General features: G+C 50.6%; 1 protein-coding gene and 1 long non-coding RNA gene across 4 annotated transcripts; one reads left to right on the top strand and one right to left on the bottom strand.

The window, feature by feature from the left end:
- Nucleotides 1-1,546: 1,546 nt before the first annotated feature.
- On the bottom strand, nucleotides 1,547-15,886 carry LOC109247452 (uncharacterized). Of its 3 annotated transcripts, none has more exons than XR_008418904.1 (4): nucleotides 15,240-15,886; nucleotides 13,547-14,242; nucleotides 12,483-13,195; nucleotides 1,547-4,060 (listed from the first exon to the last, which is right to left on the bottom strand). It is a non-coding gene; the product is annotated as an uncharacterized LOC109247452 (long non-coding RNA). The 3 variants fall into 3 exon arrangements; XR_008418905.1 differs by lacking the exon at nucleotides 1,547-4,060 and adding an exon at nucleotides 9,200-10,128; XR_008418903.1 differs by lacking the exon at nucleotides 1,547-4,060 and having other exon boundaries at nucleotides 9,200-13,195.
- IGFBP4 (insulin like growth factor binding protein 4) lies at nucleotides 14,435-26,858 on the top strand. Its single transcript, XM_019416078.2, has 4 exons — nucleotides 14,435-15,085; nucleotides 22,517-22,674; nucleotides 23,430-23,564; nucleotides 25,610-26,858. Exons 1-4 carry the CDS (start codon nucleotides 14,737-14,739, stop codon nucleotides 25,742-25,744), a joined length of 777 nt encoding a protein of 258 aa, XP_019271623.1. The 5' UTR covers nucleotides 14,435-14,736; the 3' UTR covers nucleotides 25,745-26,858.
- Nucleotides 26,859-27,177: the final 319 nt, after the last annotated feature.

Here is a 27,177-nt window from a genome sequence, read left to right as displayed (position 1 = left end):
TGCAGGCATCCCTCAATCTGCTTGAGATTGAAGAAAATCAAAGGCCTGCAACTAAATGCTGCTTACATGTTTCTCCTCCCTCTTGATCATGAAAAGAAAGAAGCTACAGAAGCAGAATGGTGGGAATTTTACAGAGCACAGAAAAGACTGTCAGTTGGAGCAGGCAGCTAGTCCTTTTCTTACTAGAAGAACCAGAAGACACAATAGGAGAAAGCCTATGTGGGCTTTTAAAATGAAGCTGTCTTGAAGCCCTTTGAATACTTAAGAAAGAAATTTTGGTATCACAATCCCAGATTTCAAGATATACTACAAAGCTGTAGTAACCAAGTAACATAAAAATAACACAGATCGATGGAAGAGAATAGAAAGCCCAGAAATAAACCCACAATTATAGGGTCAATTAATCTACAACAAAGAAGACAAGAATATGCAATGGGAAAAAGAAAGTCTCATCAACAAATGGTTTCTTACACTATGCACAAAAATAAACTCAAAATGGATTAAAGATCTAAATATGAGACCTGAGACATAAAAATCCTAGAAGAGAGCACAGGCAGTAATTTCTCTGACGTTGGCTATAGCAACATTTTTCTAGATGTCTCCTAAGGAAAGGGAAACAAAAGTAAAAATAAACTATTTATTGGGACCCAATCAAAATTAAAAGTTTCTGCACACGGGTGCCTGGCTGGCTCAGTCAGTGAAGTGTCTGACTCTTGATCTCAGTTCAGGTCATGATCTTGAGGTTCATGGGTTCCAGCCCCACGTCACGCTCCATGCTTTCAATGGGGAGCCTGCTTGGGATTCTCTCTCCCTTTCTCTCTGCCCCTCTCCTGCTCGTGCTGGTACTCTCTCTCTCAAAATAAATAAATAAAACTAAAAAAAAAAAAAAGCTTCTGCATAGCAAAGGAAACAACAAAACAAAAAGACAACTTACTGAATGGGAGAAGATATTTGCAAATGATATATCCGATAAGGGGTTAGTATCCAAAATATGTAAAGAACTTGTACAACTCAACACTAAGAAAATGAATAATCCAATTTAAAAATGAGTGTCAGAAGACATGAAGAGACATTTCTCCAAAGAAGACATACAGATAGCGAACATACACGTTGAGCATGAAAAGATGCTCAACATCACTAATCATCAGGGAAATGTAAATCAAAACCACAATGAGATATCATCTCACACCTGTCAGAATGGCTAAAATGAAAAAGAAATAAGTGTTGGCAAGGATGTGAAGAAAAAGGAACCCTTGTGCACTGTTGGTAAGAATACAAACTGGTGCAGCTACAGAGTTCCTCAAAAAATTGAAAATAGAATTACCATTAGATTCAGTAACTCCACTACTGAGTATTTACCCAAAGAATACAAAAAGGTATATGTACCCCTACGTTTACTGCAGCATTATTTACGATAGCCAAAATATGGAAGCAACCCTAGTGTCCATCTATAGAGGAAAGGATAAAGAAGATGTGGTACACACACACACACACGCACACACACTGGAATACTACTCAGCCATAAAAAGAATGAAGTCTTCCATTTGCAACAACATGGATGAATCTAGAGGGGATAATGCTAAGTGAAATAAGTCTGCCAGAGAAAGACAAATACCTTATGATTTCACTCATATGTGGAATTTAATAAACAAGACACACAATCAAAGAAAAAAAGAGACAAACAAAAACCCCAAACTCTTAAATATAGAGAACAAATACCGCAGAGGGAGGCGGGTGGGGGAGATGGGTAAAATAGGTGAAGGGGATTAAGAGTACACTTCTCGTGATGAGCATTGAATAATGTATAGAACTATTGAATCTCTATATTGTACACTTGAAACTAATATAACACTGTATATAAATTATACTAGAATTAAAAAAATTTAAAAAACAAAAAAGAATTTTGACCTGACCAATAAACATTTAGGGCAAGTAAGGAAGTATTCTATTCAAGGATGGGAAAAATTCAGGATAAGATTTGTCTTTGATAAGTAAAAAAGAATAATTAATGAGAGGTATTGATGTAAGAAAGTACCATGTAAAGAAAAAGTTTCCAATTAGAGCTGGTCAAGAATAGACATTCTTAGGATCTAGGGACTTTTCTTACCACTGGAATGTTGGAGCCTAGACGACCATTTTCTGAGTATGTTGTAAGAGAGATCTCTCCAAAGTGAGGGTTATATCCAATGATCTATAAGATCCCATCTAACTTTAAGATGTTATGGTGATTTTACACAGGAGTTTATGTTTCTGTAAATTATGCTCTAAATTGTTGATAGTATTCAAACATAGTCCCATTTAACAAAGAACGACTTCTCAGAAAGCATAATCAACTAGAAAAATATAACATAGTCCCTGTCTGGAGTAGCCTCTGCCTCGAATGACCTCTGTGATGGTTAGTTTTCTGTGTCAACTTGGTTAGGTTATGGCATCCAGTTGGGTCAAACACTAACCTAGATGTTGCTGTGAAGGTAGTCTGTAGATGTAATTAGCACTTACAATCAGTAGACTTTGAAAAAAAGGATTGTAATGCCTCTGTAATGCTGGTGGGCCTCATCCAATCAGTTGAAGGCCTTAGGAGCAAAAAATGGAGGTTTCTCAGAAAAGAAAGAATTCTGTCTCAGGACTGGAACAGAAATTCCACAAGAGTCTCCAGCTGCCAGTCTGCCTACAAATTGCAGACCTGTCAGTCCCCACCATCGGAGCCATTTCCTAAAAACCATATAATACGTAAGTTTTCTGAGTGCCAATTATGTACTAGACATAGTAACCAGCCCTGTACATAATTTTCCCCCTACTCTTTACACCAACCCTTTATACTGAGGAAACCGAAGATTAAGGGGGTTAGGTAATTTCCTCTAGATTGTAAATTTCTTATCTTTTAAGACAAGATCCCACATCACTTCCCTTTGAAGTTCTCTCTAATCACGCACTCCGGGCTCCTCTGTGCTTTCTTGGCATCCAGTACATTTCTCTTTGTTACATAGCACTGATGGTTGTGTGTTTAGCTGCAGGTCTCCCTCTTCTGGCCACAAGCTCTTCTGAAGGCCTGCTCCTTTGGCACCTTCAACACCTGGTACAATGCCCACTCCCCAGGAGACCCACTGTGAATGCTATCAGTACTCTCATTGTCCACCTGGGGGCAGCATACCCAGCGGCAGGCCCTCTTGTGCTGGAGTGCCAACTCTGGAGGGACAGCCAAGCAATCAAACCCCAAAGTGAAAGGAAAGGTCCGCACATGCCTCTGTTTACTACCCCCTGGAAGCTTGGACCCACTGTACCAACAGTTTGCTCCATACTTTTGGGATTCAGTGGAAGACTCAGTACCCATTGCTGACATTGGCTGTGCTGCCTTTGGGGACACTGGGGCTGTCCCAGGGCTTTTGTAACTTGAATTCAAAGATTCAGTGAGGGAACTGATGGAATGAAAACCCAGAAGGGGCAGAAGGAGTCAGCTGCAAGAGTCCTAGAGGATACTTTTCCTGAGTAAGGCTGCATCCCCATGAAGTGAAAAGGAGGGAGAATTCTGCACTAGGGTGAATGAACCCTGGTTCTAACTGGAGTAGGTAAAGAGAAAGCCCAAGCAATCTCATTCACAAGACCCTGACCTCCAATCCTTCCCTTAGATTTTCTGTTCTTCCCAGATCACTTTTTAAAAATTAACTAATTAATTATTGAGGGGGGGGGAGGGGCAGAGAAAGAGGGGACAGAGGATCCATAGCAGGCTCCCAGCAGACAGCCCGGATGTAGGGCTCGAACCCATGAACCGTGAGATCATGACCTGAGCCAACAGCAGGCGCTTAACCAACTGAGCCACCCAGGTGTTCCATTCCCGGATCACTTCTAAGGCTAGGGTGAGCTGGGGGTGTGGATAGATGAGGCGCTCTTACATCAACATGTCTCACCTGAGCTCAGCAGAGAGGTGGGGACCAAGTTAAAATTGTTCCTCAATCTTCCTTCTGTTCCTCTGTCCTACCTCCACTGCCATCCCAGAGGTCCCAAAGTTCTTGAAATTCCTCACCCAGATAGGAATTCAGGAGGCCAAACAGGACAGGCACACCTAGAAGGTATGACAGGAGCAGGGTTGGATTTCCTTAGAAGAGAGAAGATTAAAACTAGGCTGGTTCTGGGGCGCCTGGGTGGCTTGGTCGGTTAAGCGTCCGACTTCGGCTCAGGTCATGATCTCACGGTCCGTGAGTTCGAGCCCCGCGTCGGGCTCTGGGCTGACAGCTCAGAGCCTAGAGCCTGTTTCAGATTCTGTGTCTCCCTCTCTCTCTGCCCCTCCCCTGTTCATGCTCTGTCTCTCTCTGTCTCAAAAATAAATAAACGTTAAAAAAGAAAATTAAGAAAAAAAAACTAGGCTGGTTCTTAGGTTACCAAGTTCAACCTCCTCATTGTACAGATGGGGAAACTGAGGCTCAGAGAGAGGTATAACAGGCAGAGAGCTGGCCTGGAGGATGGGATGAGAAAGCCAGTATGTCTCCTAATGTGGTGGGGAATGGGGTCACTTGGACTTGCCACTTTCTACCCAGTTCTGAAATTGGCAGAAATCCCAGAGAAGGTCCTTGGGAGGTGTGATGTTTTGATAAGAAATATATATTGGTCTTTCTTTGTTCTTGGCACAGAGCTTCTAAAACCCTTGGAATTTCCTAAGTGAAGAGAGCCTTCAAGGTGTCTTTTGTTATGTTAATGAGACGACTTTTGGAAAGCCCCTAGGTAACCTGAGGCTGGGGGCCGGTTGCCAGGGAGCCACCCCAGTGGTTAGAGGGTGGGAACTGTTCCAACCCCCAACCTCTGGGGAGGGGAGAGGTGCAGGAGATTGAGTTCAATCACCATCGGCCAATGATTTAATTAATCGTGCCTCTGTAACGAAGCCTCCATAAAAGATGGGGCTCCTCCTCTCTTTCTGGGTCCCACCCATGGTTCCTCTGATTCTGACACCAATTCTGATGTGTGGGTTTTCCACTATCATCAAACAGCTAGTTCTCTGAACCCTGCCCTATTGGGTTCCCCTCCCATTCCTTAATGAGAGTCAGGGTGGGAGTAAGGGAGGAGACAGGTATTCCTAGGAGCTAGTTGCTCCCCCTCTGACTTTGGTTTGTGAACCTGGGGGTCTGATCTGAGAAAGAACACCTGGAGCTGCAGAGACATGCCCTGCCCCCCCCCCCCCCCAGCCTATCACCCTCCAAGAGCCCTTGGGTGCTGCTGGGAGCAGACCTCTGGCCAGATGCAGGCTCTGAGACCTGGTCCAGTTTGGCAGCTACTGCCTCAGTCTCCATCTGAAGAATGAATGAGTAAATGAATGAATGAATGAATGAATGGAGAGGGGGATTCTGGACTGGGATCTTTGGTTTCATATCTATCTATGAATCTCCCCCCTCCCTCCCAAGTTCTTCATTTTGTCACATCTATTCATCTTTCTCTGCCTTCCATCTGTGTGTCCTACTCCAGATTCAGCCCCACCCTCTCGTGGCCTTCCTCTTTTTAGTACCCTTTCCCCTTGTTTCTATCCTTCTACTTCAAAGCATCATAGAATCTTAGAATCAAAAAAGGTCACAATAATGACACCACTAATTGGTGACCTGCTTTCAGGTATCTATGTCCTTACACTTATATAGGTAGCCTCATCTGATCTTCCTTAGCAGCCCTGCGGAGTGAGTAGGGACTGACATCCCCATTTTACAGATGAAGAAATTGAGGATCATTGTGGTGAAGTGACAAGCCCACAGTACATGGCTTATGACTGCAAGACCAGAGCTCCCTGCCCCACAGCCTGTGTACTTCAACCTGAGGCCAAATTTTTCTCCATTCCGGGCTGTCTGGCTTTCCCTGGCTTGGGGCCCAACTTCTGCTGCTTTTTAGATCATCAAGACTGGGTGGGGGTGAGGAACAGACTGCACAGATCTTGAGGATTACTGGCTCCAAGCATCAAGCCTCTGGACACCGGGAGGACTGAGGGGGTGAGGCTGGGAGGGATCCAAGTTTCAGGAGAGGAGAAGGTGGGGGCTATGTGGATTAGGGGTTCCAGGCAGGTTGGCCCTTCTTTCTGGGCCCCCTCAGTCCTATCCCTTTGCCCACCCGTTGTCTCCAGTCCTCATCAGCCATCTTTAGGACTACCCCTATCTCTCTCAGGACAAAGAAAATCAAAGACTGCAGTAGAAGAGGCCGCTGACAACCAGAAGCCCTGGGGGCCAACGTGGCTTCTCTCTGAGACTCTCTCTTCCCACAGCCGGGGCTAGATCTGGGCTCTGGGCTACATCCCCAGCACCCCAAATGAGGGCACCAGAATTGTCAGATGGGTGCTAGATCCTGCCAGGCAGGGAAGGCACAACAGCCTCTGGGTCGCCCAGAACCCTGACAGCTGGAGCTACTGGAGACAAGAGCTTCAGTTGCAGGGGGCAGCCTGGCAGGAGGAAGAGGTGCTGTTTGGGTTTGGGCAAACGTCTCCAAGGCTATGGCGCCTCTGGAGGTGGTATGGGCATGTCAGTAGGAGCCTGGGTTCCATTATCACACAGCTGGGTTTAAATCACATTTAGTTGCATGTGACCTTAAGCCAGTCTTTTAACTAACTACCTGGAATACCATCTACAAAATGGGTTAATAAGGTTACCATGGTGATCAATAATAATAACAGCTGACACGTATTGAGCCTTACTCTGGGCACTGTGCTAAGTGCCTCTGTGTAATGTTTCTGTAGGTTCTCAAACAACCCTATCAGACTGGGCTGCCATTAGCCCTCCTTTACAACTGAGGGTATTTAAGGATAAGAGGGAGGATGTCACTTGGCCAAAGTCACAAAGCAAGTAAATGGCAAGTCCAGGTTTTAGTGCAGGCATTTTGGCTCCAGGCTCTTAATCTCACTCACTTGGCTGGTCATGGCTAATGACCAACCCTCACTGGGTACTTAATATGTAGCAGGCACTGTTGTAAGCATTTTACACATTCTCACTCATTTAATCATGATAGCCACCCTACATAAGGGTCACTTAATGCAAAAGATGAGGACGCTGAGGCGTAGAGAGGTGTGCTCACTTATCGGAAACCTACTGCCAAGAATCCAGTCCAGGCAGGGGTGCCTGGGTGGCTCAGTCTGTTAAGCGTCTGACTTCGGTTCAGGTCATGATCTCACGGTTTGTGAGTTCGAGCCCCGTGTTGGGCTCTGTGCTGACAGCTCAGAGCCTGGAGCCTGCTTCAGATTCTGTGTCTCTCCATCTCTTGGCCCCTCCCCTGGTCATGCTCTCTGTCTCTCAATAATAAATAAATGTTAAAAAAAAAATTAAAAAAAAAAAAAAGAATCCAGTCCAAGCAGCCTACTTGAGAGCCAGCAGTCTCTTAAAAAAACCAAACAAAAAAGTTGTTTCTTAAAAAAATTAAAGTACAACACACATACAGAAAAGTGCAGAAATAAGAAATGTTTAGCTCAATGGATGTTCATAAAGTGCATACACCATGTAACTAAATAATAAACATCACCTGTACCCCGTGAGGCCCTTTCTAGTAACTACTTCCACCATTCTCCCCAAAAGTAACTCCTAGCCTGATTTCTAACACCATAGATTAGTTTTGTCTCTTTTTGAATTCTTTATAAATAGAATCCTACAATAGTAATCTCTTGCTCACTTTGTGATTCATCTATGTTGTTGGTATAGCAATAGTTCATTCAACCGTTGATTTATCCATTCTACTACTGATGCCAGTGTTTGGCTATTCTGAATAATGCTGCTATGAACACTCATATATGTATTTTGGAATACACACACACACACACCCACACACACACTTCTAGTGGGTACATATCTCAGAGTAGAGTTGTTGGTTGTACACATTTGTTTTCTTACTGGTATTAGATGACAGTCCCCTTACTCCACACTTGGTACTCAGTCTTTAAAATTCTTACTGATCTGGGGCACTTGGGTGACTCGGTTGGTTGAGCATGCAACTCTTGACTTCGGCTCAGGTCATGATCTCATGGTTTGTGAGATAGAGTCCCAAGTCGGGCTCTGTGCTGAGAGGGCAGAGCATGTTTGGGATTCTCTCTCTCTTTCTTGCTCTCTGCCTTTCCCCTGCTCTCTCTGTGCGCATGAGGCGTGCACGCTCTCTCTCTCAAAATAAATACATAAACATTAAATTTTTTTCACCAGTCTGGTGGGAATAGAGTGGTATCTCAGTATGTTTTTCCATATCTATTTACTAAATGAGGTAAAAGCAAGCAGTCTGTACAGCTTGTCATAACAACCCTATGAGGTATGTGTGGGTATCATTCCCATTTTGCAGATAAGGAAATGGAGGCCACAGTTGCTCCCTTTCCCCTTCCTCACTTACAATACACTCGTCTTTCCTGGAAGCCCCTTCCCCACTTTTCCCGGTGGTGTTGGGATGCCTGGTTACCACCAAGTTTCGGGGGCCCCTTGGGCCAGAATGTTCTTCTGGGTAAGGAAAGAGGAAGGGCTGGGGTGAAGTCAACAGGGGTGCGGAGGCAGAAAGGATGAGGCATAAATGTGGGTGTGAGGAGATTCTGGCCCTTGGCATGGGATGAGAGGGGCGGCAGGGAGGTCTGGGAATATAGAGAAGGCATGACTGGGGATATTTGTGAACTCCCAGTGCTAGTGTGGAAAGAGGAAGTGTGCAGCCAGGGAATGAGAGCGACTGTAAATATGGGTATTGGGGATTTCTCTGGATCCCAGGGCTTCTTTCTGGGGTTTTGCTAAGTCTGAGGACTCCTCTGTGGGGTCTCTCTAAGCTTAGAACCCGTTTGAAGGGTCAGTCTGGGTTTAGCAGCCCCTTGGTAGAGTCTCTCCGGAGTTTTCTAAGAGGAAGGTAGCCCTCTGTTCCCCAGACTTGGGGGAGTAGGAGGCAGGGCCTAGAGGCCTGGAGGTCCTGTGGGAGAAGGACACAGGGTCTGCTCTGATTCTGGTCTTCTGATCTATCAGGCCAAGAGGCACCCTGGCAGGCAGATACCCTGCTCTTTGACTCAACAAGTGTCAGGGGAGGCAGGGCAAATAATTTCCCCTTCCTCACATGTGTCGCTCTCCTCCCAGAGTCCCCTCTGTGTCTGTACTTTCGCAAGCGTCATCTGCATGGATTCTCCCAGGTTGTACCTCCTTCGTCTCCTCCTACCCCAACCTTCCTTGAGTCCTTAGCCTTTAGCTCACTGGTGGTGCTCTGGCAACAGAGAAAGCATGGCTCGTGGCACTATGTCTGTAGCGGGTAGTAAATATATTTGGCTTAAGTCTTGGCTCTATTAATTACTAGCTGTATGCCCTCGAGTGAGCCTCGTCACCTCTCTGGGCAGTGACAGAACTCTCATAGGACTCAACAGCATTCACTTGGCTTGTCTCCTACACATTCTTTGACCAATGAGAAAGTGATTCCATGGGTGTCAGTTGGCTTGGAAACTGCAAACTCTGGGGGGTTGGGAGCCATGCCGGCATAGGGCCTGGGACCAGGCAAAAAGACTCCAGAGGTTCTAGATTCCTAGACTGCCCAAGCTGGGAGGGGGCTCACAATTCAATGAGTTCCCCTCCCCCATTTTACAGATGATAAAACTGAAGCTGAGGAAGGAGAAGTGGCCACAAAGCTGGCAAGTGGCCAAGCTGGTTGGGCTGGAGATATGAAACCAGATCCTGGCCAGCTCAACTGCAGATGGGCTCTCCTCTCCACTCCCCATCCTCTGTCTGGGTGTCCTTTTCTCGAGCTACGTGTCCTGAGGGAAGGACCGAGGCTCTAGCCTCTGAACCAGACTTCCCTCTGTACCATGGGGTCTCTATGGAGATCCTAGCTCTCCTGATCTGTTCTCTCCAAGTATGGGGCCCCGGTGCACAAGGAGGCAGCTGTACTGATGTGCCATTGCTCAGAACACACCTGCAGCGCCCCCTGGAGGATGCTCTACCTGGGGTCTGGATATCAGCCAACCTGGAAGGGAGTTGAGCCCCCCTATTTGGGGCAGGCACAGTGGGAAGTCCAGGGCGCCAGGGAGGGGCTGGGAAGCCAAAGCTCTGGGGAGTTCTGGGGTCCATTTCCATGCCAATGCCACTTCCACTCTCCTTCTCTGCACCCACCTTGCACTCTGTACCATAGTCTTTTTCCCTCGGCAATTGTTTAGAGTACTTCTGACAGCTGTTTGGAAGGCTGTAAAACATGAGAGTTAATCATACAGACTCTGGAGCCAGACTGCATGGGGTCAGACCCCTGTTTTTCTACTTACTTGTTGTGTGACCTTGAGTAAGTTACATACCTTTCTGTACTTTAGTTTCCCTTCCCTATCTTAACAGGGGGATAACGATAACTCCCACTTCATGAGATTGTCGTGAAGTACATGAGTGAAGCACTTAGAACCATATGGCTCGTGTTAAGTGTTAGCTTTCATTATTATGTGTAGTTTTTAAAAAGTTTTTTTTTTTTAAATTTATTATTTATTTTTGAGCAAGATAGAGTGTGAGCAGGGGAGGGGCAGAGAGAGAAGGAGAATCTCCCTCAGCGGATCTTCTGTCAGCGCAGAGCCCAACATGGGGCTTGAACTCATGAAACTGTGAGATCATGACTTGAGCTGAAATCAAGAGTCAGATGCCTAAACAACTGAGTCACCCAGGCACCCCTATTATGAGTACTTAAAAAATTTTTTTTGAGAGAGGGAGGGGGGTGGGAATATGAGAGAATGCATGCGAGCAGGGGAGGGGCAGAAAAAGAGGGAGGGGGAGAATCTTAAGTATCCATGCTCAGTGCTCAGCACAGACACTCAGGACTCAATGACCTTGAGATCACAACCTGAGCGGAAATCGAGTTGGATGTTTAACCAACTGAGCCACCCAGGCGCCTCATATTATATGTATTTTGTCTACTCCATCAGATACTCTCTAGAACAAGCCCATGAGATTGGGGTTTCCCTGAGGGCAGGACTATCAATTCTCAAAGAAGCCAGCCTGAACCCAGTAGAAGTTTGTAACTGAACTAATAAGGGAGCTAATGAGACTCTAAGCAACAAGCCAGGAAGGGTATGGGCTGGGAGAAGTGGGCAGGGAGTGGGAATTTTTCTCACTCTTCCATCAGGAGCATCTTCCTGGTGCCCTGGGTGTCTAGAAGCTTAGGGACAGAGAAGGATGCTGAGGGGGAGGCATAGGTTGTTTTTCTTTTCTCTCTTTTTTAAAAGTTTATCTTATCTTTTAGAATCCAGTGTAGGGCTGGAACTCACAACCCTGAGATCAAGAGTCGCATGCTCTTCTGACTGAGCCAGCCAGGCGCCCCACAGTGGTTCTTTTTCTGGTAGAGCCCTGGGCGCCCACTCCTTGGGTTCCAAAGCCGTTTCTTGGCCGTTATCTCATTTTCTCTTGCAACCCATCCTGTGGGGTAAGCCCAATTATCTCTCTTTCTTTCTTTCTTTCCTTTTAAAATAGAGGATGAGGGGCGCCTGGGTGGCTCAGTCGGTTAAGTGCCTGACTTTGGCTCAGGTCATGATCTCATGGTTCGTGAGTTCGATCTCCACATCAGGCTCTGCACTGATGGTGTGGAGCCTGCATGGATTCTCTGTCTCCCGCTTTCTCTCTGCCCCTCCCCTGTTTGTGCTTTGTCAAAAATAAATAAACATTAAAATAAAAAAAGGATGAAAATGACCCTTCAAGACCTTAAGTGTGTCCAAGGTCACACAGCTCTTCAGTGGCTGTGCTGCAGTTTGAACCCAGGTCCTCTGACTCCAAATCCTATGCCCCTTATGTAGCCTCTCCTAGACACCAGCAAGCCGTGGGAGGCAGGGGGGAGACACTAAACCCAGTCCTCTGAGAACCTCCAGTCTGCCTGGGGAAACACAGGCCCTGCCTCCAGAAGAAGGAGAGGAAGAAGCAAACACACAGTGCTCACTGTATGCTGGGCGATTTGCACAAGGCTCTGTTTCTGTCTGTCCCCTCCCCATCCTTCTTTCTTTCTTATCACAAAGCCCTATTTTCCAGGTAAGGACAGTGAAGCTCAGAGTAACTTTTTTCAGGTTCCCCAATAAGTCCAGTGGCAAAGCCGGGATTAGAATCCAGGTCGGCCTGATGCTCTTTCCCCTAGCATGGAAGATGGTTGGCTCAAGAGTTACCTTCTCCATGAAGTCTTTCCAGGCGCCAGATGTAGAACTGACCACTTGTGTGTCTGGGTCCCCACAGCACCCCATGTGGATGTCTCCCAGGGCACCTGTACACTTCTTAGACTCATTTTATTTGTATGCCTGTCTCCCCTCACTAGGCAGTGAGCTCCTTGTGGGCAGGGAGTGATCTCAGCCAGCTCTGGGTCCTCGAATGTAGCACGAAGCCTGTGCACAGTGTCCAGTAAATATGTGCTGCATGAATGGTGGGGAGGTGCTTCGATGATCTACTTATGTCTATTTTCCTGCCTCTTTGGAATTATCTCAGACACTGATGTTTGGCGGTGGGGGTGGTGAACACCAGTGGATGGATAGGGGTCTGGGCACCTGTCTTACCTGGAAGCCTTTCTGGATTTCCCATACTCACCTGCACTCATGCTTCACTTCCAGGTCCTTCTCTTGGCTTCAGCCCAGCCTCTCCTGCAACTCCTTCCTCCATGTCCCAGCACCTTTAGCTCTCTCAGGTTTGCTGTCAAGGGGGCAAGTCTGGCTTTGGGGTTGGAACCCATCCTTTCAGTTCCCATTTTATTCCCACAAGCGCTTCAAGAGGCAGAATAGGTGGAGATGATGTACCTCCATTTTATAGTTAGGGACAATTCCAGCTCCAAGGGGTGGTGTCCAAGTTCATACAATACGTTGGCACCTCAGTGATGATGGAGGGGGATAGAGCTAGGGGAAGTTTTCTGAATCAGGTGCAGGCTGGGCTTCCCCTGGGGACGTAAAGAGCCTGGCTCTGTTTGCCCTTATCCAAGACAGAAAAGACCCCAGTTTGTCTGTGAGATAGCAGGGAGAGAATCCCAGAATCTTGTCCTCCGGCACTCCCCCCCCCCCCCCCCCCCCCGTCAGAACTCTCCAGATCTTCTGCAGTCTTGATAGTTGCCAGTAGGTGCCGTCAGTTTGCAACTTTTGTGTTCTGTCCCTACAAGTTCAGCTTCCAGCCCCTCTCTTCTTCCTATCACCTGGACAGTTTACACTTGGAGAAAGTGGAAGGGGGCCTACTTGCTGGGAGACTGAAAGATCGCTGTCCTGGGAGTCTGGAAGATGGTCTCTGATCTCTACTTTGGCTTGGTTACCTTGTAGCTTTATAGGCCAAGCCAAGCCAAGCCAAAAAAAAAAAAAAAAAAAATCCATGGTAGGTCACCTATTATGCCCTGACAGGCACCCTTACCCCTCAGGCATCCTGAAACCAGCTCCAGGACAGCAGAAAGCTTTGTGGGGGAGGATAGATGAGTACCTAGGGAACTGGGGACCAGAGAGAGAACCCAGGAGACAGGTCCCTACTCAAATGTTACTGTAGGGTCCCTCCCAATCCCAGCAGGACTGAGGTGAGCATGGGGGAAACAGGCACCAGCAGGATCTCACAGAGGGCCTAGCCAGCCCCTAGCTAGCCCAAATAGCAAAGCTGGTCAAATTAGGAAAAGACACCCCTACCTGGAAATGCTTGTCTGCCACCTGCTGGAAAACTGTCATAACAGCTACACAAATCTACAAGGGGCTACGAGAGACATAGGAGTTGTGCGATGCACAATTTGCACAACGACGGTGGCAATCTCCCTGGTCAATCTTCCTCTGGGGAGGGAGTCGGGCAGTGGAAACAAGCATCCAGGAAGGAAGAAGGGGCTTAGCACCTCCTTCCCCAGGAATTCGGTTGATACAGTTCTCTGGAAGGCAGAGTGGACCAGGGCCCAGATGAGCCCTGGGGAGATAGGGTGTGTGTGTGGGGGGGGGGGGGGGGGAAGCTGGAAGGACAAGTGGGAAGAAAGTCTACTAACTTCTTAGGGCCATCAGGCTCTTCTGGGTCCCTCGTTGGGTGCTTGCTGCCCTTTCCCCACTTCGCTCGACTAGGTCTCCAGTGGTTGGGACTGGAAGCGCTAGGGTGGGGTGGAAAGGGCTCTGGTCAGGGAGACCGAATCCGCGGAGCCGGGAGTCCAGGCGAGGAGGTCGCGTTCTCAGTGGGGGGGACTGCAGCCGCGGGGGGGGGGGGGGTAGGGGAGGAATCCTCCAAGGTCGGGGAATGGGGCCAAAGAGCAGCCCCTTTGCGTCTCCTCTTCTCTCTCTCCCCTCCCAGGCTCGGGTTCAGAGGCGCTCTCGGCGCCTGCCACGGCTTCCAAACTGCGCCGCTTCCTTCTGCGGCAGAAAAGGACTTTCAGATGTTGTAGCGGCGGCGGCGGCAGCGGCGGCGGCAGCGACTCAGGACAGCGCCCCCTCCCCCTAACGGCCGCCTCTCCCTCTCCCCCCCGGCGCCCCCGCTCCCCCACCTCTGGGAAGGCGCTGGGGGTGTGGCCAGGGGCCGGTATAAAGTCCGGGGGAGCCGGTCCCGGGCAGCCGCTCAGCCCCCTGCCCCCCCCCGCCGCCCGCCGCCCGCCGCCCGCCGCCCGCCGCCTGGGCCGGGCCGAGGATGCGGCGCAGCGCCTCGGCGGCCAGGCTCGCTCCCCTCCAGCCCGCTTGCTAACTTCCCTGGCTCCGTCCCTGTCCGCCCGCGGGGCCGCCCCGTCTCCCCGCGCCCTCCGGGTCGGGTCCTCCAGGCGCGCCGGGCGCTGTCGCCCCGTGTCCCTGCTCTCAGTCTGCGCGCCCGTTCTTCCCTCCCACGCCCCGCGCCCGCGCCCCGTCCTAGCCCGGTCATGCTGCCCCTCTGCCTCGTGGCCGCGCTGCTGCTGGCCGCCGGGCCCGGGCCGAGCCTTGGCGACGAAGCCATCCACTGCCCGCCCTGCTCCGAGGAGAAGCTGGCGCGCTGCCGCCCCCCCGTGGGCTGCGAGGAGCTGGTGCGGGAGCCGGGCTGCGGCTGTTGCGCCACTTGTGCCCTGGGCAAGGGGATGCCCTGCGGGGTGTATACCCCCCGCTGCGGCTCGGGCCTGCGCTGCTACCCGCCCCGGGGTGTGGAGAAGCCCCTGCACACGCTGATGCACGGGCAAGGCGTGTGCATGGAGCTGGCGGAGATCGAGGCCATCCAGGAAAGCCTGCAGCCCTCTGGTAAGGTGCCCCTGCCCTTGCATGCCCTCCTCGGTGTGCTCCGCTCCTAGAAGCCCTTTCCCCATTCGGGCTGGCCTGGAAAGCCCTTGAAAATCTCCAGTGAGTTAAGAAGGCGGGTACCTGGCAGGGCTGGGCTGGCATAGGACAGGCTCACCTAAGGAAACTGCTGTTGAGTCCCTAGCAGGCTGTCGCCCCCAGCAAAGAAGACTCTGTCCCAGCCCTTCATCTCCAACCTCCTCAAGGGTGCCTATTTGGGAGGAGAGGTCTCAATGGTTGTCCCGGCTGCTGGGGTAACAGTGGAACATTATGTGACTGTGACTCGGTCCAGCCACCCAGCCTGCAAGTGAGCGGCCTAGGGCCAGATAACTAGAGGATGGGTTGGGCGGTGGTGGTGGCTTTCTGTTCCTGATCCAGGGACTTCCCTCATCCTGGCCACAGGTGAAAGCCCAGGGGTCTAAGAAGCCAGGGCGTGGCCTTTTGACATCCAGGTGGGGTGGAGTGGGACATCCAAATTAGAGGGGCTTTGGTGGTGAGGGGCATCAGAGTTGCCCCTCCCTAACGCCCCTGGGCAGCTCACCTTGCTGTTTGAGAGGTATTGGGAAGACAGAGGTCTCTCTGCCAGGCCTGGGCACCTCATCTTGCTCTGGTACACAGGCACCCCGTTCCTCTCTCCTGGCAGGTGTCGTCTGAGGTAGCAGAAGAGAAGCGAGTCTTGGCTCCCAGCCCAGAGCTGTAGAAACCTAACGGGTGTGGGATAGGGAGTAGAGAGAAGGGAGAGGGAGGGTGGGGGGGGGGCGGGGAGGAAGAGCGGGAGAGAGAGAGAGGGAGAGAGGTTTAGAGGGCCCTTTGCCCTAAACTCATTCTTACACTTTCTCCTTTTCCGTTTCTTAGCGAGCCTCTCTCAGTTTCTCCTTATAATCGTTCTCAGTCTTTCCTTCTCTCTTATTCTTTTGTTATCTCCTGCTCTGCCTCTGTCTCTAGTTTCACGACCAACATTCCCGAGTTCTCCTTTCCTCAATGACTTCCGCCTGTTATCAGTTTCTCTTTCTCTGTCTTGTTCCCTTTCTGCTTCTCTTTGTCCTCCGCCCCTTTCTGTTGCTTTCTCTCCGTGTCTCTATCACTGTTTCTCTTTCTTTGTTCCTGCCTTTCTCTGTTACTTTTGGAATCTCTCTCTCTCTGTCTGCCTTTCTGTATTTCTGCCTCTGTTTCTGGTTCCCTCTCTGACTGATTTGTTCTCCCTCTGCCTCTGTCTGTGTCTGTCTCTTTTCCTGGTGCTTGAAGCTTCCATTGTTGCAGTCCGGATGCTGGGACTCCGGCCCCAAGCTTCCTGCCCTGGGTCCCAGACCGCTCCACTTCCTCAATCCTCTGCAGCTTGTTAGCGGAGGAAAGCAGGATGCAGGGAAAACAGGAAGGAGGTGGACCCCAGGGGTCTGGGCCTCAGGCCTCTCTGCCCTTCCTGTCCCTAGGCAGTGAGAGATGGGTCAGCAGAAAACATACTAGGAGAAATGCCAGCCTGGCACCCGGCACATCTGGGAAGCGGGGGTGGGGTGGGGGGATGTCCTGAGGGAGTAAGGCACTGATCCTGGGGCACAGATGCCAGTGCCAGTGGGAGAGGAGGGGTACTCGTACCAGACCAGATTGTGAGTGAGGGCTGAGCTCCTGGGCTGAGTATAATGGGATCTCTTTCCCTTTCTATCTGCATCCTCCACCGGCCAGTGGATATGTACCAGTTTAGGATGGCTGGTAGCCTCCTCTTCTCTCGCTGACTTGAACATGGGGCAGAAGAGCCCTTAGATGGTCTCGAGCACCCCTTCCCCCCTGGCCGGGTAGGAGCTCCCTATCCTGTAGTGGAGGAAAATCTAATCCCATTGGGATAGGGGCTCTGGGGGAAATGGTATGAAGTGTGTGATTGTCCTGTGGACATCATGCAAATCGGCCTTTACATCCCCTTGGGATTACAGGTCCCAGGCCTCTAATGCCCTCCCCCCACCCCCCGCCCTCCTTGCCTGTCCTCCACCCATGCAGGGCATGCAGAGATCTGGAGAGGGGAAAGGGCAATCCTGGAGGACCCTGGGGAAACTAGGTACCGACTTGGCAAGCTGTGTCCATGCCTCCTAATCATCACAGAAGGACTCCCTGCACCATGTGAAAGGCGCCCCCTAGAGTTGTGCAACAGCCCTGCAGGGTCTCTGGTGAGAAAAGATGGCCAGAGCTTGGGACTGATCCCCACTATTCTCTCTAGCCTTCCACTGTCAATAGGCCACTGTCCCTCCTATGTCCCAAGGCATGGGCCTTCTTGCCTTGGGAATAGTTCGGCAGAGGGCATCAGGCCCCTCTTTCTGCTTTTTCCTCTTGGGGCTAAGCTTCAGCAGGTGACTGGGGGAGGGCAGCCACTTGGCATACCCCTTCCCTTGGCCTGCTATGCCCAGCTGCCTACTATTTGCCCCAGGAGTGGGTCTCCTTCTTCCATTTTAAGCCTCTACCCCCCTAAGCTCCCCATAGCCCTCCTGTCTCAGCTTTCCGAGCCAGAAAAGGTTGTGGATTAACACTGCTCAGGCCCCCAGAGGTGGGGGCAGGGTGGGACGTGTGCGTCAGAGGTCCACAATTCTGCATCAGTGTACTGACCCTTGACTCATGGAATCTGGGGGAGTGGACAGTGGGAAGATCAGCGTTTGGACTGGGGAGCTCCTAAACTGTGCTCTTGGGTCCCTCTGGGACAGGGTTAGGGAACAGACAGACTGGGTTAATTTTTAGTCAACGCAGCAAATATTGTCCCCTTTACTTCAATACTGGGAATCCAGTCATGTCATGGGAACAGGGCCTTCCCAGAAATTCTGTGCCTTGGGGGAGGTGGGAGGAGGAGCATGGCTGCTTAACATTTTTTCTTTAGTATTGGCAAAGCCGGAATTATTGGTGCCTCGGGTATCAGGAGTCTTTCCATTTAAAGACATAGGAGCTGCAGGGATAAGTCTGTCCTCCTTTGCCCCCACCCAGTCTACTGCATTTCCTCATCTATAAAATGGAGGTGACACAGGACTTGCCTCACAGGCTTGGGGTGTCTGGCATGGTGTAAGAGCTCAGTCAATTGGAGCCATGCTGAGGATGGTAATGAATAAGAGGCTGAGAGGGTTTCGGTTGACACTTCGATCCTTCTCTGATGCTGGGGCTTTGGGGGCACAGTAGGGCAAGTGAGCAAAGTAGGGGAGCATTCAGAGGAGTTGAGAGGGGTAGGGAGGAACTTCGGTGCTTTTGCTGCTGTGAACATGGAAAGGATGGGCCCGGTTTCCTTCAGTCTGAGGCTGGCAGCTTGCACAGCGGTGAGGGGATGCCCCGAGGGCCAGACCTCGAAGAAAGGGTGGGGTACTTGGCATGGGTGATCTTGGCTTCTCTAGGCAGAGTCCAGGGCGAAGGAAAAGGCCTTTCTTGCAGGGCAGGTGATCCTCCAAATTGTGGCTGAAACACCGGTGTCGGGGTGGCTGGGCCCACCCACCTCACAGCCTCACCCTGGGTGTCTTGAAGGGGACGTGGCTGGAATTGAGGAGGAATCAGGGGGATGAAACCAGGCTGCCAGAAAGAGGAAATCCTGTAGCTTTGACCATGAACTTTTCAGCCAGTGGTGCCAAAGCTGTGAAGTCTTTCCTCTCTCTGGGCTCCTTCAGTTGCTGGAGCGAAGACCAAGGTTTCCCCTGTGGCTGAGTGTTGTTGGCTTGGCTCCAAGCAGGGGCTGGAGGAGATGACCTGGCCTACCTTGGAAGTCCTGCCTCCTAAATAAGCCTGCGGAGGTCAGAAGGTCAAATCTTTCGGGGCAGGGGCGGCTAGGTCTGACTCTGGCTCCTGCTCAGAGGGGATCCCACAGGGATTGGGGTTTTTCCGGAGGGCCCCACCTGGGTGAGCAGTACCAGGTGGCTGGATTTCCTGAGTAAGCTGGGAAGTAGCAAGTACGTAACCGGCTTTGGAGATGGGAAGGTTAACATTTTCAGAGACCCAAGGCTACGACCCTCACCCTCCCAAACCCAGTGCCTAGGGCTGGATCCTGGGGTCGATCCTCAGTATGCCTATTAAGCAAGGCTGGGCAAGGAAAAGTTACAGATTAAGTGGAAAGTCAACAGGCTATGGTGCAGGCAACGTGCCCTGCCCCGGGTCTGTGTCTGCCCAGGGCAGGGTCAGAGTGCCCGAGTGCATGTGGGGGTGCACGTGTGGACCCGTGTGTGCCTGGACACGTGACTGTTTGTATATGCTTGTGGTTCCTAAGTCCTGACCTGTCTGCCTGAGTGGGCAGCTATGGATATACGGTGTGTCCCTATGAGATTAAGGAAGCAACTACTCTCCCTATCTGGTGTGTTCTTCTTTGAGCTTAGACACAAGCTGGGGACAGACCCAGACCAGACCTGGCAGAGCAGCTGGGAGTTGGCATGGTGGTGTTAATGAAGGATTGATCTCCTCTGTGGAGTGCCCTTTTGGTGGGGAGAAGTAGTCTGGCCTCAGGCGAGAGGGGTCCAAGTATGACACTGATGAATCTCTGGACTCAAGTCTGGGTGTTCTGGAGACTTCTAGGGCTCTTCAGTTCTTCAAAAAAAGAAAAAAAGAAGCTTGCCTAACAACAACAAAAAAGTGGGGAAACCAAGGAGGGGGAGTCCAGGCATGCTGCCTGCTTAGCTTTCTCCAGATAATCCCCCTCAGTGTGGCATGGGGCCCTACCCACACAAGAGCATACACTATGCTTCCAGCCTTGCCCTATGGCCTGCGCGGCCCCAGGTTTCAGTGAGCGGACCCAGTTGTCCTCCTTAGAGATACCTCCTAAGGGAAGGGATAAACATTCCATATATCCATTAACACTCCCCCGAGTGTTAGTCATTTGTGAACTTCAACTTGTAGAGACTCAACATTGGAACACCGAGTTGCAGTTACATTTCTACTCCAGATCTCACTTTGTTCTTGAGGCCTTTATCACTCTGATGTGTCACACTTCCAGGGATGGGGGTGGGGGGAGGCTCTCTACTTCCACTTGCTAGAAAACTCTTCCTTACTTCTCGAACCTAAGAACATTCTGCTTGCCTACCAAGAGGAACAAGTGTCACTGTGCAAAGTAGTGCTTCCCTTTATAGTCAGGAAAAGAAAGCAAACGCAAAGAAAAGACAAACCCCTTTTTCAGGTTCCAAGGGTGCCCCTCGGGTTAGCATTATGGGCTGTGGCAATTGAGTCCTTGTGATCCCTTCCAGCCTTTCCCGAGGAAAATGGTGTGTGCTTTTGTTCATGTCTTAGCTTAGCCTCTGTCGTTCCAAGATTTGGTTCTAACTTCTTTTCTTTTCTTTTCTTTTCTTTTCTTTTCTTTTCTTTTCTTTTCTCTTCGTTTTCTTCCTTTCCTTTCCTTTCCTTTCCTTTCCTTTCCTTTCCTTTCCTTTCCTTTCCTTTTTATAAAATGTTTATTTATTTATTTTGAGAGAGAGACAGAGTGAGCATGAGCGGGGGAGGGCAGAGAGACACAAGGAGAGAGAGAATCCCAAGCTATGCGATGACAGCACAGAGCCCAACATGGGGCTTGATCCCTCGAACCATGAGATCATGACCTAAATCAAAATCAAGAGTTGATTCTCAACCAACTGAGACACCCCGGGTGCCCGTGGCTCTAATTCTTTTAATCTTCCATTTCCTCTTTCACTCCAATACCCACTTCCAGACTATAGCTCTGAAACACTGTGGCCCCATCCAAAAGTCTTGTGACTTTGTGCAAGGTGGATGCAGGGGCAGGGTCACTGGCCAGTCTGGGCCAGAAAGGTTCCTTGGGAGAGCCTGGATCCTGGACCTTTTCTCTGGTTCTCACCGAGGGTTTGGTGTCTATCTACTTATGGCCCCCTTGACAATCCTGGTCTTCTGAAATGTACCCGCATCTCTTGCTACCCACATCACTGGGAGGTGTTTTCCCCTTGGTTGACCCTTAAGAACTTGATGTTGTCTCTGAGACTGGAGTCCCCTCCGGACTATCCTTCTTGGGATGTTGAATATGCAAAAGGATAGATTATATCTATCTGCTCTATTTATTCCTTACCTTTGATTCTTCTTTCTAAACCAGCCCTCCACCCGTGACAAAACCTTCTTCCCATCCTTGGTGACTCAATTTTATAAATAACCTTTGGTATGGAATCTTGACAAAGCCTTTCTGAGAGTCTCGATTCCTCGTTTCCTGGTTTCCCTTTATCTACCTACTTCCCCCCACCCCACACCCCCAGAACTAGGAGAACAAAAAGAGAACTAACCCCCCAACTAACTTTGGCTAGGCGGAAAAATACCATTTGACCCAGAGGCAGCTCTGGGACTGCTGCCATGCGTGGAGGAACCTGCTAACTCCTCAGGAAAAAAAAAAATCCTGACGCAAACCAGATGTAACCTTCTGTCTGGCTGCCAACATCTGGAATGCTGGCAGGGGCTTTGCACTCAGGCCGGCAGTGAGCTGCCAAGCCCAAGCGTTTCAGAGGTGGCTCTGAGCTGCAGAGAGGTCTTGCAACCTCTTTCTCCAGTTCAGGCCTGTATTCCAGTTTTGGCTGCCTGCAGGGTGGAGTGGTGGTTACAGTTCTGGGACTTCTGGCTCAGGTTATTCTTGAGTTCAGGTAGAGTCTTCAGGAGATCCCAGGGAGAGTGTGTGGGTCCAGCCTCACCACCTCCTATATCCAGATTCCCCAGTGCCCTGCCTCTGGGCCATAGTTGTGGACTTTCGTTGGGGTCTAAAGTCCAAGGATGGGAGATGTCGAGGTGGGGGACTGAAGTGATGTGTGAGGATGTTTTGGGTCCTGCGGCCACACAGTGTGTTGCACACACATGCGTGTGGGTGCACACTTTCTCATGCAGGCAGGCGGACACACCCACTCCCGCTTCTTCTTCCCTGTCTAGCCAATGGGGAGAGCCCTTTGGGCCAGATTTCTCATCACTCATGGAAACTCTGAGTTTGGCCATTTGGAAGAGGGGCAGCAGTGCCAACAGATCTGGGGATCCCCTGGCTGGCTCAGCCAGATGCGGAAAAGACCAGGAAAGGAGACAGGAAGAGAGAGCAGACGGAGAGGGGGATGGTAGGAGGAGCTGAATGGAGGGGGGTACGAGATCCAGGGGGGAGGCCCCTGCCTGCCTTAGACCTCCCTGCAGGGCCCAGGGGACCCTCCTGCTGTCTGCGCAGCTGCAGCTGGTGACTCATCTGAGGGCTGGACTGGGTGGGGTGAGGGACAAGTCAAGGATGTTAAGAAGATTTTCTCCTCAGGAATCCAGGAGAGCAGGGAGGAGACAGGGGTGTTATTTTCACCACCCCCCCCAGCCCAGGGTCCCCCACCCTTTCTCAGAGCCAGGCTGGAGAATCCCCTAGAAGAAAGCAGGTGGGAGGCTGGGTTGGTGTTCTGCCCTGTCCTTTCCCTGTGCTGACCTCTCTCCATCTCGGCCTGACTGCAGACAAGGATGAGGGTGACCACCCGAACAACAGCTTCAGTCCCTGCAGTGCGCATGACCGCAGGTGCCTGCAGAAGCACTTAGCCAAAATTCGAGACCGCAGCACCAGCGGGGGCAAGATGAAGGTCATCGGGGTGCCCCGGGAGGAAGCTCGGCCCGTGGTGAGGACCTCAGCCCTACAAATGCGCGTGTGCACAGGCACACACACGCCACCACCACCACCACTGGATCTGGACTATGTCATTCAGAAACATTCTTTGGATGCCTACTGTGTGCAAGATGCACCTAGTATGCGTCATCAGGACCAAATCCTCATTTCATTCCTTGAAATTCCTTTCCTGGTCATCAGTTGTATACGTTGATGCAGTTGAAGTAATTTTTAAGTACTGAAATACTTTTGTACTGGTTTGTAAATAGCGGTTGCCCCAAGCCTCCTGGTGTTTCTTAGCCCTTCTCTTGGACTTGCCACCCAGACCTTTTCAGTAACTCAAGGGCTAATGCTGGCCACAGCAGGGGGCCTGCCGACCTTGCTCCAGGGTCTGGTTACTGTCCTTCCTGATGGGGGGTTCCCAGTGGATCCTTGCCTAGGTCTTACAAGTCATTAATGATATGATGTCAACTATCCCTCCTGCTTAGAAATCACCCCCTTCCCAACCATCTCCATAGGGTTCCACAACCTCTTTCCCCACAAAGTCCTTTCCATTCACAGTCCTCCTTTTTAGAAGCTCTTTGGCTCAAGATCCTCTCTTCAGTGTCCTTCTGCCCTGCCCACCGGTGTCCCCTGAACCCATTGGGCCCTGCCCAGTCTCTGGGCCTTGAGCCTCCTTTCAGGTCCTTCAGTTGTGAGCTGACCTCCAGCCTTGGTCTTCCTGCCTTTCTCCCTTCTGCTAAGCTGTTCCATCCTCCCTTCCTCCAGCCCCAAGGCTCCTGCCAGAGTGAGCTGCACCGGGCCCTGGAGCGGCTGGCCGCCTCACAGAGCCGCACCCATGAAGACCTCTACATCATCCCCATCCCCAACTGCGACCGAAATGGCAACTTCCACCCCAAGCAGGTGGGTCTTCATCACTGCTGGCTCGGTCCTGACCTGAGTTCCTGGGGGCATTCCTGGTCTCTCCACAGGAGATCCTGGTCCAGGATGGAGATCTCAGGGAGGGGAAGACCTCCCAACCCAAACCTAACACCCTGGGCCCTCCCTCAGCCTCCTGAGCCTCAGCTTATTTTGCCCACCACACTCATTTTGGAAGTGAGGAAACTGAGGCCTGAAGTCTCAGAGTGAGTTAATGGCAGACCAGCTATCCTGCTTCCCCATCCAGGGCTATTTCCATCACCTCCGGATTCACCATTTAGCACTCCTGTCAATGTCTACCTCCCAACACACTCTCATTCCCCCTGCTCCATCCTATGAGTAGTTCTCCTTTGTCATAGAATGTCTTAGGTTTCATCTTGGAATGGAGGGGCTCGGTCAGGAAGGGCTAAGGAGGAAAATCAGCCTGCCCCTTCCCCCAGGCTGAGTAACGAAACCACCTGGGGTATAGCCAGATCTGACAGCTGGGGCAGGAGCTTTGGGTGGAAACAGAGGAAGAAGGGGGACAGGAGAGAAAACACGAATGCAGAAACCTCCATATTCCCTCATGCCCTTGGAACACGGGTTCCTCTGATAAGCCCTCAGGAGACTAGGATTTTCAGCAAGGTTGGCCTGCCTCAGCCCCATCTCTGACCCATGAGAAGTGGGCTTACTTGGGAGGGTGGCATATCTGGGCAGAGCAGCGGGGTGCCTTGTGCTGGGTGTAGCCTGGGGAATCCTGGCTGGGGTCTTCTTCAGCTCTTTGTGGGGACAAACACATGCATTCTCCCACTCTGTGCTTTATAGACAAATCCGCAAAATGGGCTGCCACTTTGAGGCCTAGACAGGAGGAGAAGGGCTGCCTCCAGGTCTGCAAATCCGAGGCTGGCATGAGGAGGGTATGGGGTGGTGTGCAATGAGTGGACGACCAGAAAGGGCTCCAGAAACCAGTGCCAAACCTGTCTGCAAGCTTTATCCCAATATAAACTTTATCCTTGTCCCAATTTTTAAAAACTGTTTTCCCTAATTAAAAAAAATGAATAGACTTTATTTTCTAGAGCACTTTTAGGCTTATAGAAAAATCGAGCATTTGTCTAGAGCATAGACAACATACTACAGACTACAGACTACAGAACTACAGTGTTCTCATCTACCACCCCCCCCCCCCCGCCAGTTTTCCCTGTTAACATCTTGTATTAGTGTGGTATATATGTTATCACAGATTAAGGAGCTAATATTGACACATTATTATTATTGTTATTATTATTATTATTTTAACACTTATTTATTTTGAGAGAGAGTGTGTGTGCGAGTGGGGGAAGGCAGAGAATCCCAAGCTCTGCGCTGACAGCATGGAGTCTGACTCTGGGCTGGATCCCATGAACAGTGAGATAATGACCTGAGTCGAAATCAAGAGTTGGATGCTTAACTGACTGAGCCACCCAGATGCCCCCATTATTATTATTATTATTATTATTTTAAAATTTATTTATTTGTTTTGAGAGGGGGGAGGGGCAGAGAGAGAGAGAGAGAGAAGGAGAGAGAGAGAGAATCCCAAGCAGACTCTGAGAGGCGGGCTTGATGCGGGGCTCGAACTCACAACCATGAGATCATGAGCTAAGCTGAAATCAAAAGTTGGACGCTCAACTGACTGAGCCACCCAGGAGTCCCTAGTGTTGATACATTTATTAACTAAAGTCCATAGTTTACATTAGAGTTCATTCTTTGTGTTAATTCAGTTCTATGTGTTTTCTTCCCCCAATTTTTATCCCACTGAAAGTTCTGACACTTGACCCTTTATCTCTAGACCAGTGCTGACCTCTGAGACAACCTTCACTTCTTGGCCAAGTTCTCTCTACTTGACCTTTCCTTCTTGGCCGAGATCTCTTTATGCTGTGGGCTCAGAGGGTCCACGATCATGAAAGAGTCTCTGCCGTTACAGGCCATCTTGGATCAACTGTCTGACTTGAGGGCTGGGCTGGGGTTGGGGCAGTCTGCCTGGGAACTGACTTCTCCCACCCTTGTCTTGACAGTGTCACCCGGCCTTAGATGGGCAGCGCGGCAAGTGCTGGTGTGTGGACCGGAAGACAGGAGTGAAACTTCCAGGGGGCCTGGAACCAAAAGGGGAGCTGGACTGCCACCAGTTGGCTGACAGCTTCCGCGAGTGAGCCCTGCCAGGAGGCAGGGGGCTCAGTGCTCCCTGTCACCCCATCCCCTAGAGGCTGCAGAGCTGACCTGGAGCCTGGGTCTGAGTCCTGGCTCTGTCTCTGGCCCAGAAATTTCCCTTTGTGTATGTATGTGTGTGTGTATGGGTGTGCCCTTGGGATGAGCCAAAGCCTAGGGGTGTCCTCTCTGGGCTTAGATAGCCTGAGAGGTCTGAGAGTGGCAATAGGGAGCCCTTGTGTTTCCAAATTGATCCTGGACTCATTCATTCATTCATTCATTCATTCATCCAGCCACTCATCTAAAAACATTTATTGACAACATACTACAGGCCAGCTCTAGTTTTTAGCCCTGGGGGCTCTTATTCTGACTTTCTCTGATTTGGGGATGTGAGGCTACTTCCTCTAAGCTGAGCATAAGCTTGTGGGGGAAGAGAAGTCTCATGTCCGGAATCAGAGGAGGGAGGTAGACATGTACTTTGACCATCGTTCCTTGTACCATTGTCCCTCCCCTCAATCTAGTCAGAGGGTGGAGGCTGTAAGGAAGGTGTGGGTGGCAGATGATTCAGTGGTGAGGAGTCCCAGACCCACTCCCAAAGATCAAGCCTGCCAGGGTGCCCTTCCTCTCTTCCTTAGTTCCCTCCAGGGGGAAGGACCTATAGAGACAAGCCCAACTTTGGGTCTGGTGTGCTGTCTACTTGGTGGCCTGGCAGCCCAGACCCTGCTTTGGGGGAGGGAAGAGGGTCAGAAGAAGGCATGTGGGACAGAGGGCTGGGGAGGTGGGCCCCATCTCTGAACAGTCAGGGTGGGAGGAAAGAATGTACAATCGAACTGCATGTGCCTGATGGAGAAGAGACACACATGCTCGGGGGTGAAGGACTTGCCCGGTGTCCTGCTTCCTCCCCTGTTTTCGTCACAGCCACAGAGTCACCAAGATGACTCTGTCCTTCTAGTGGCTCCCTGCCTGTGGCCTTGCCTCCTTCCCTATACCTCCCTACCCTCCAGGCATTTCTGGCTTGACTGGATGGAAGGAGACTTAGGGACCTACCAGTTGATCATGATGTCTTGTCTTTTTTTTTTTTTTTAACAAAACGGAACAAAACAACAACAAAAAAACTAGGCAATTGTGTTTGGTTGATTTATTTATAATCAGAGACAGGGTTGCGCCAGGGGTGGGAAGGCGGGGTCATCATGTAGTCCCCAGACCTGTCCTACATGGTAAAACAACTGCAGAGTCGACCAGCTCATCTTCTTCCCTGCAGCCTCTTCCCAGGGGGCTTCCCTAGAGTCATGCTGTCTGTGTTCAGACTCCGGTGAGCAAAAAATGGCTTCTGAAGGAAGACAAGCAGAGGCAGCCCTGTGGGACCAGAGCTGTTTCTGGGATCATCTGGTGTGTGAAGCTGGGCTATTTCCTAGGGCATCAGGCAGACTGGATTTGC

This window comes from Panthera pardus, unplaced genomic scaffold (genome assembly GCF_024362965.1).
Source record: "Panthera pardus isolate Hobbes unplaced genomic scaffold, ASM2436296v1 HiC_scaffold_3, whole genome shotgun sequence".
Classification (NCBI taxonomy): domain Eukaryota; kingdom Metazoa; phylum Chordata; class Mammalia; order Carnivora; family Felidae; genus Panthera; species Panthera pardus.
Note: the sequence above shows the minus strand (reverse complement) of the source record. Positions and strands in the feature narration are given on the sequence as shown.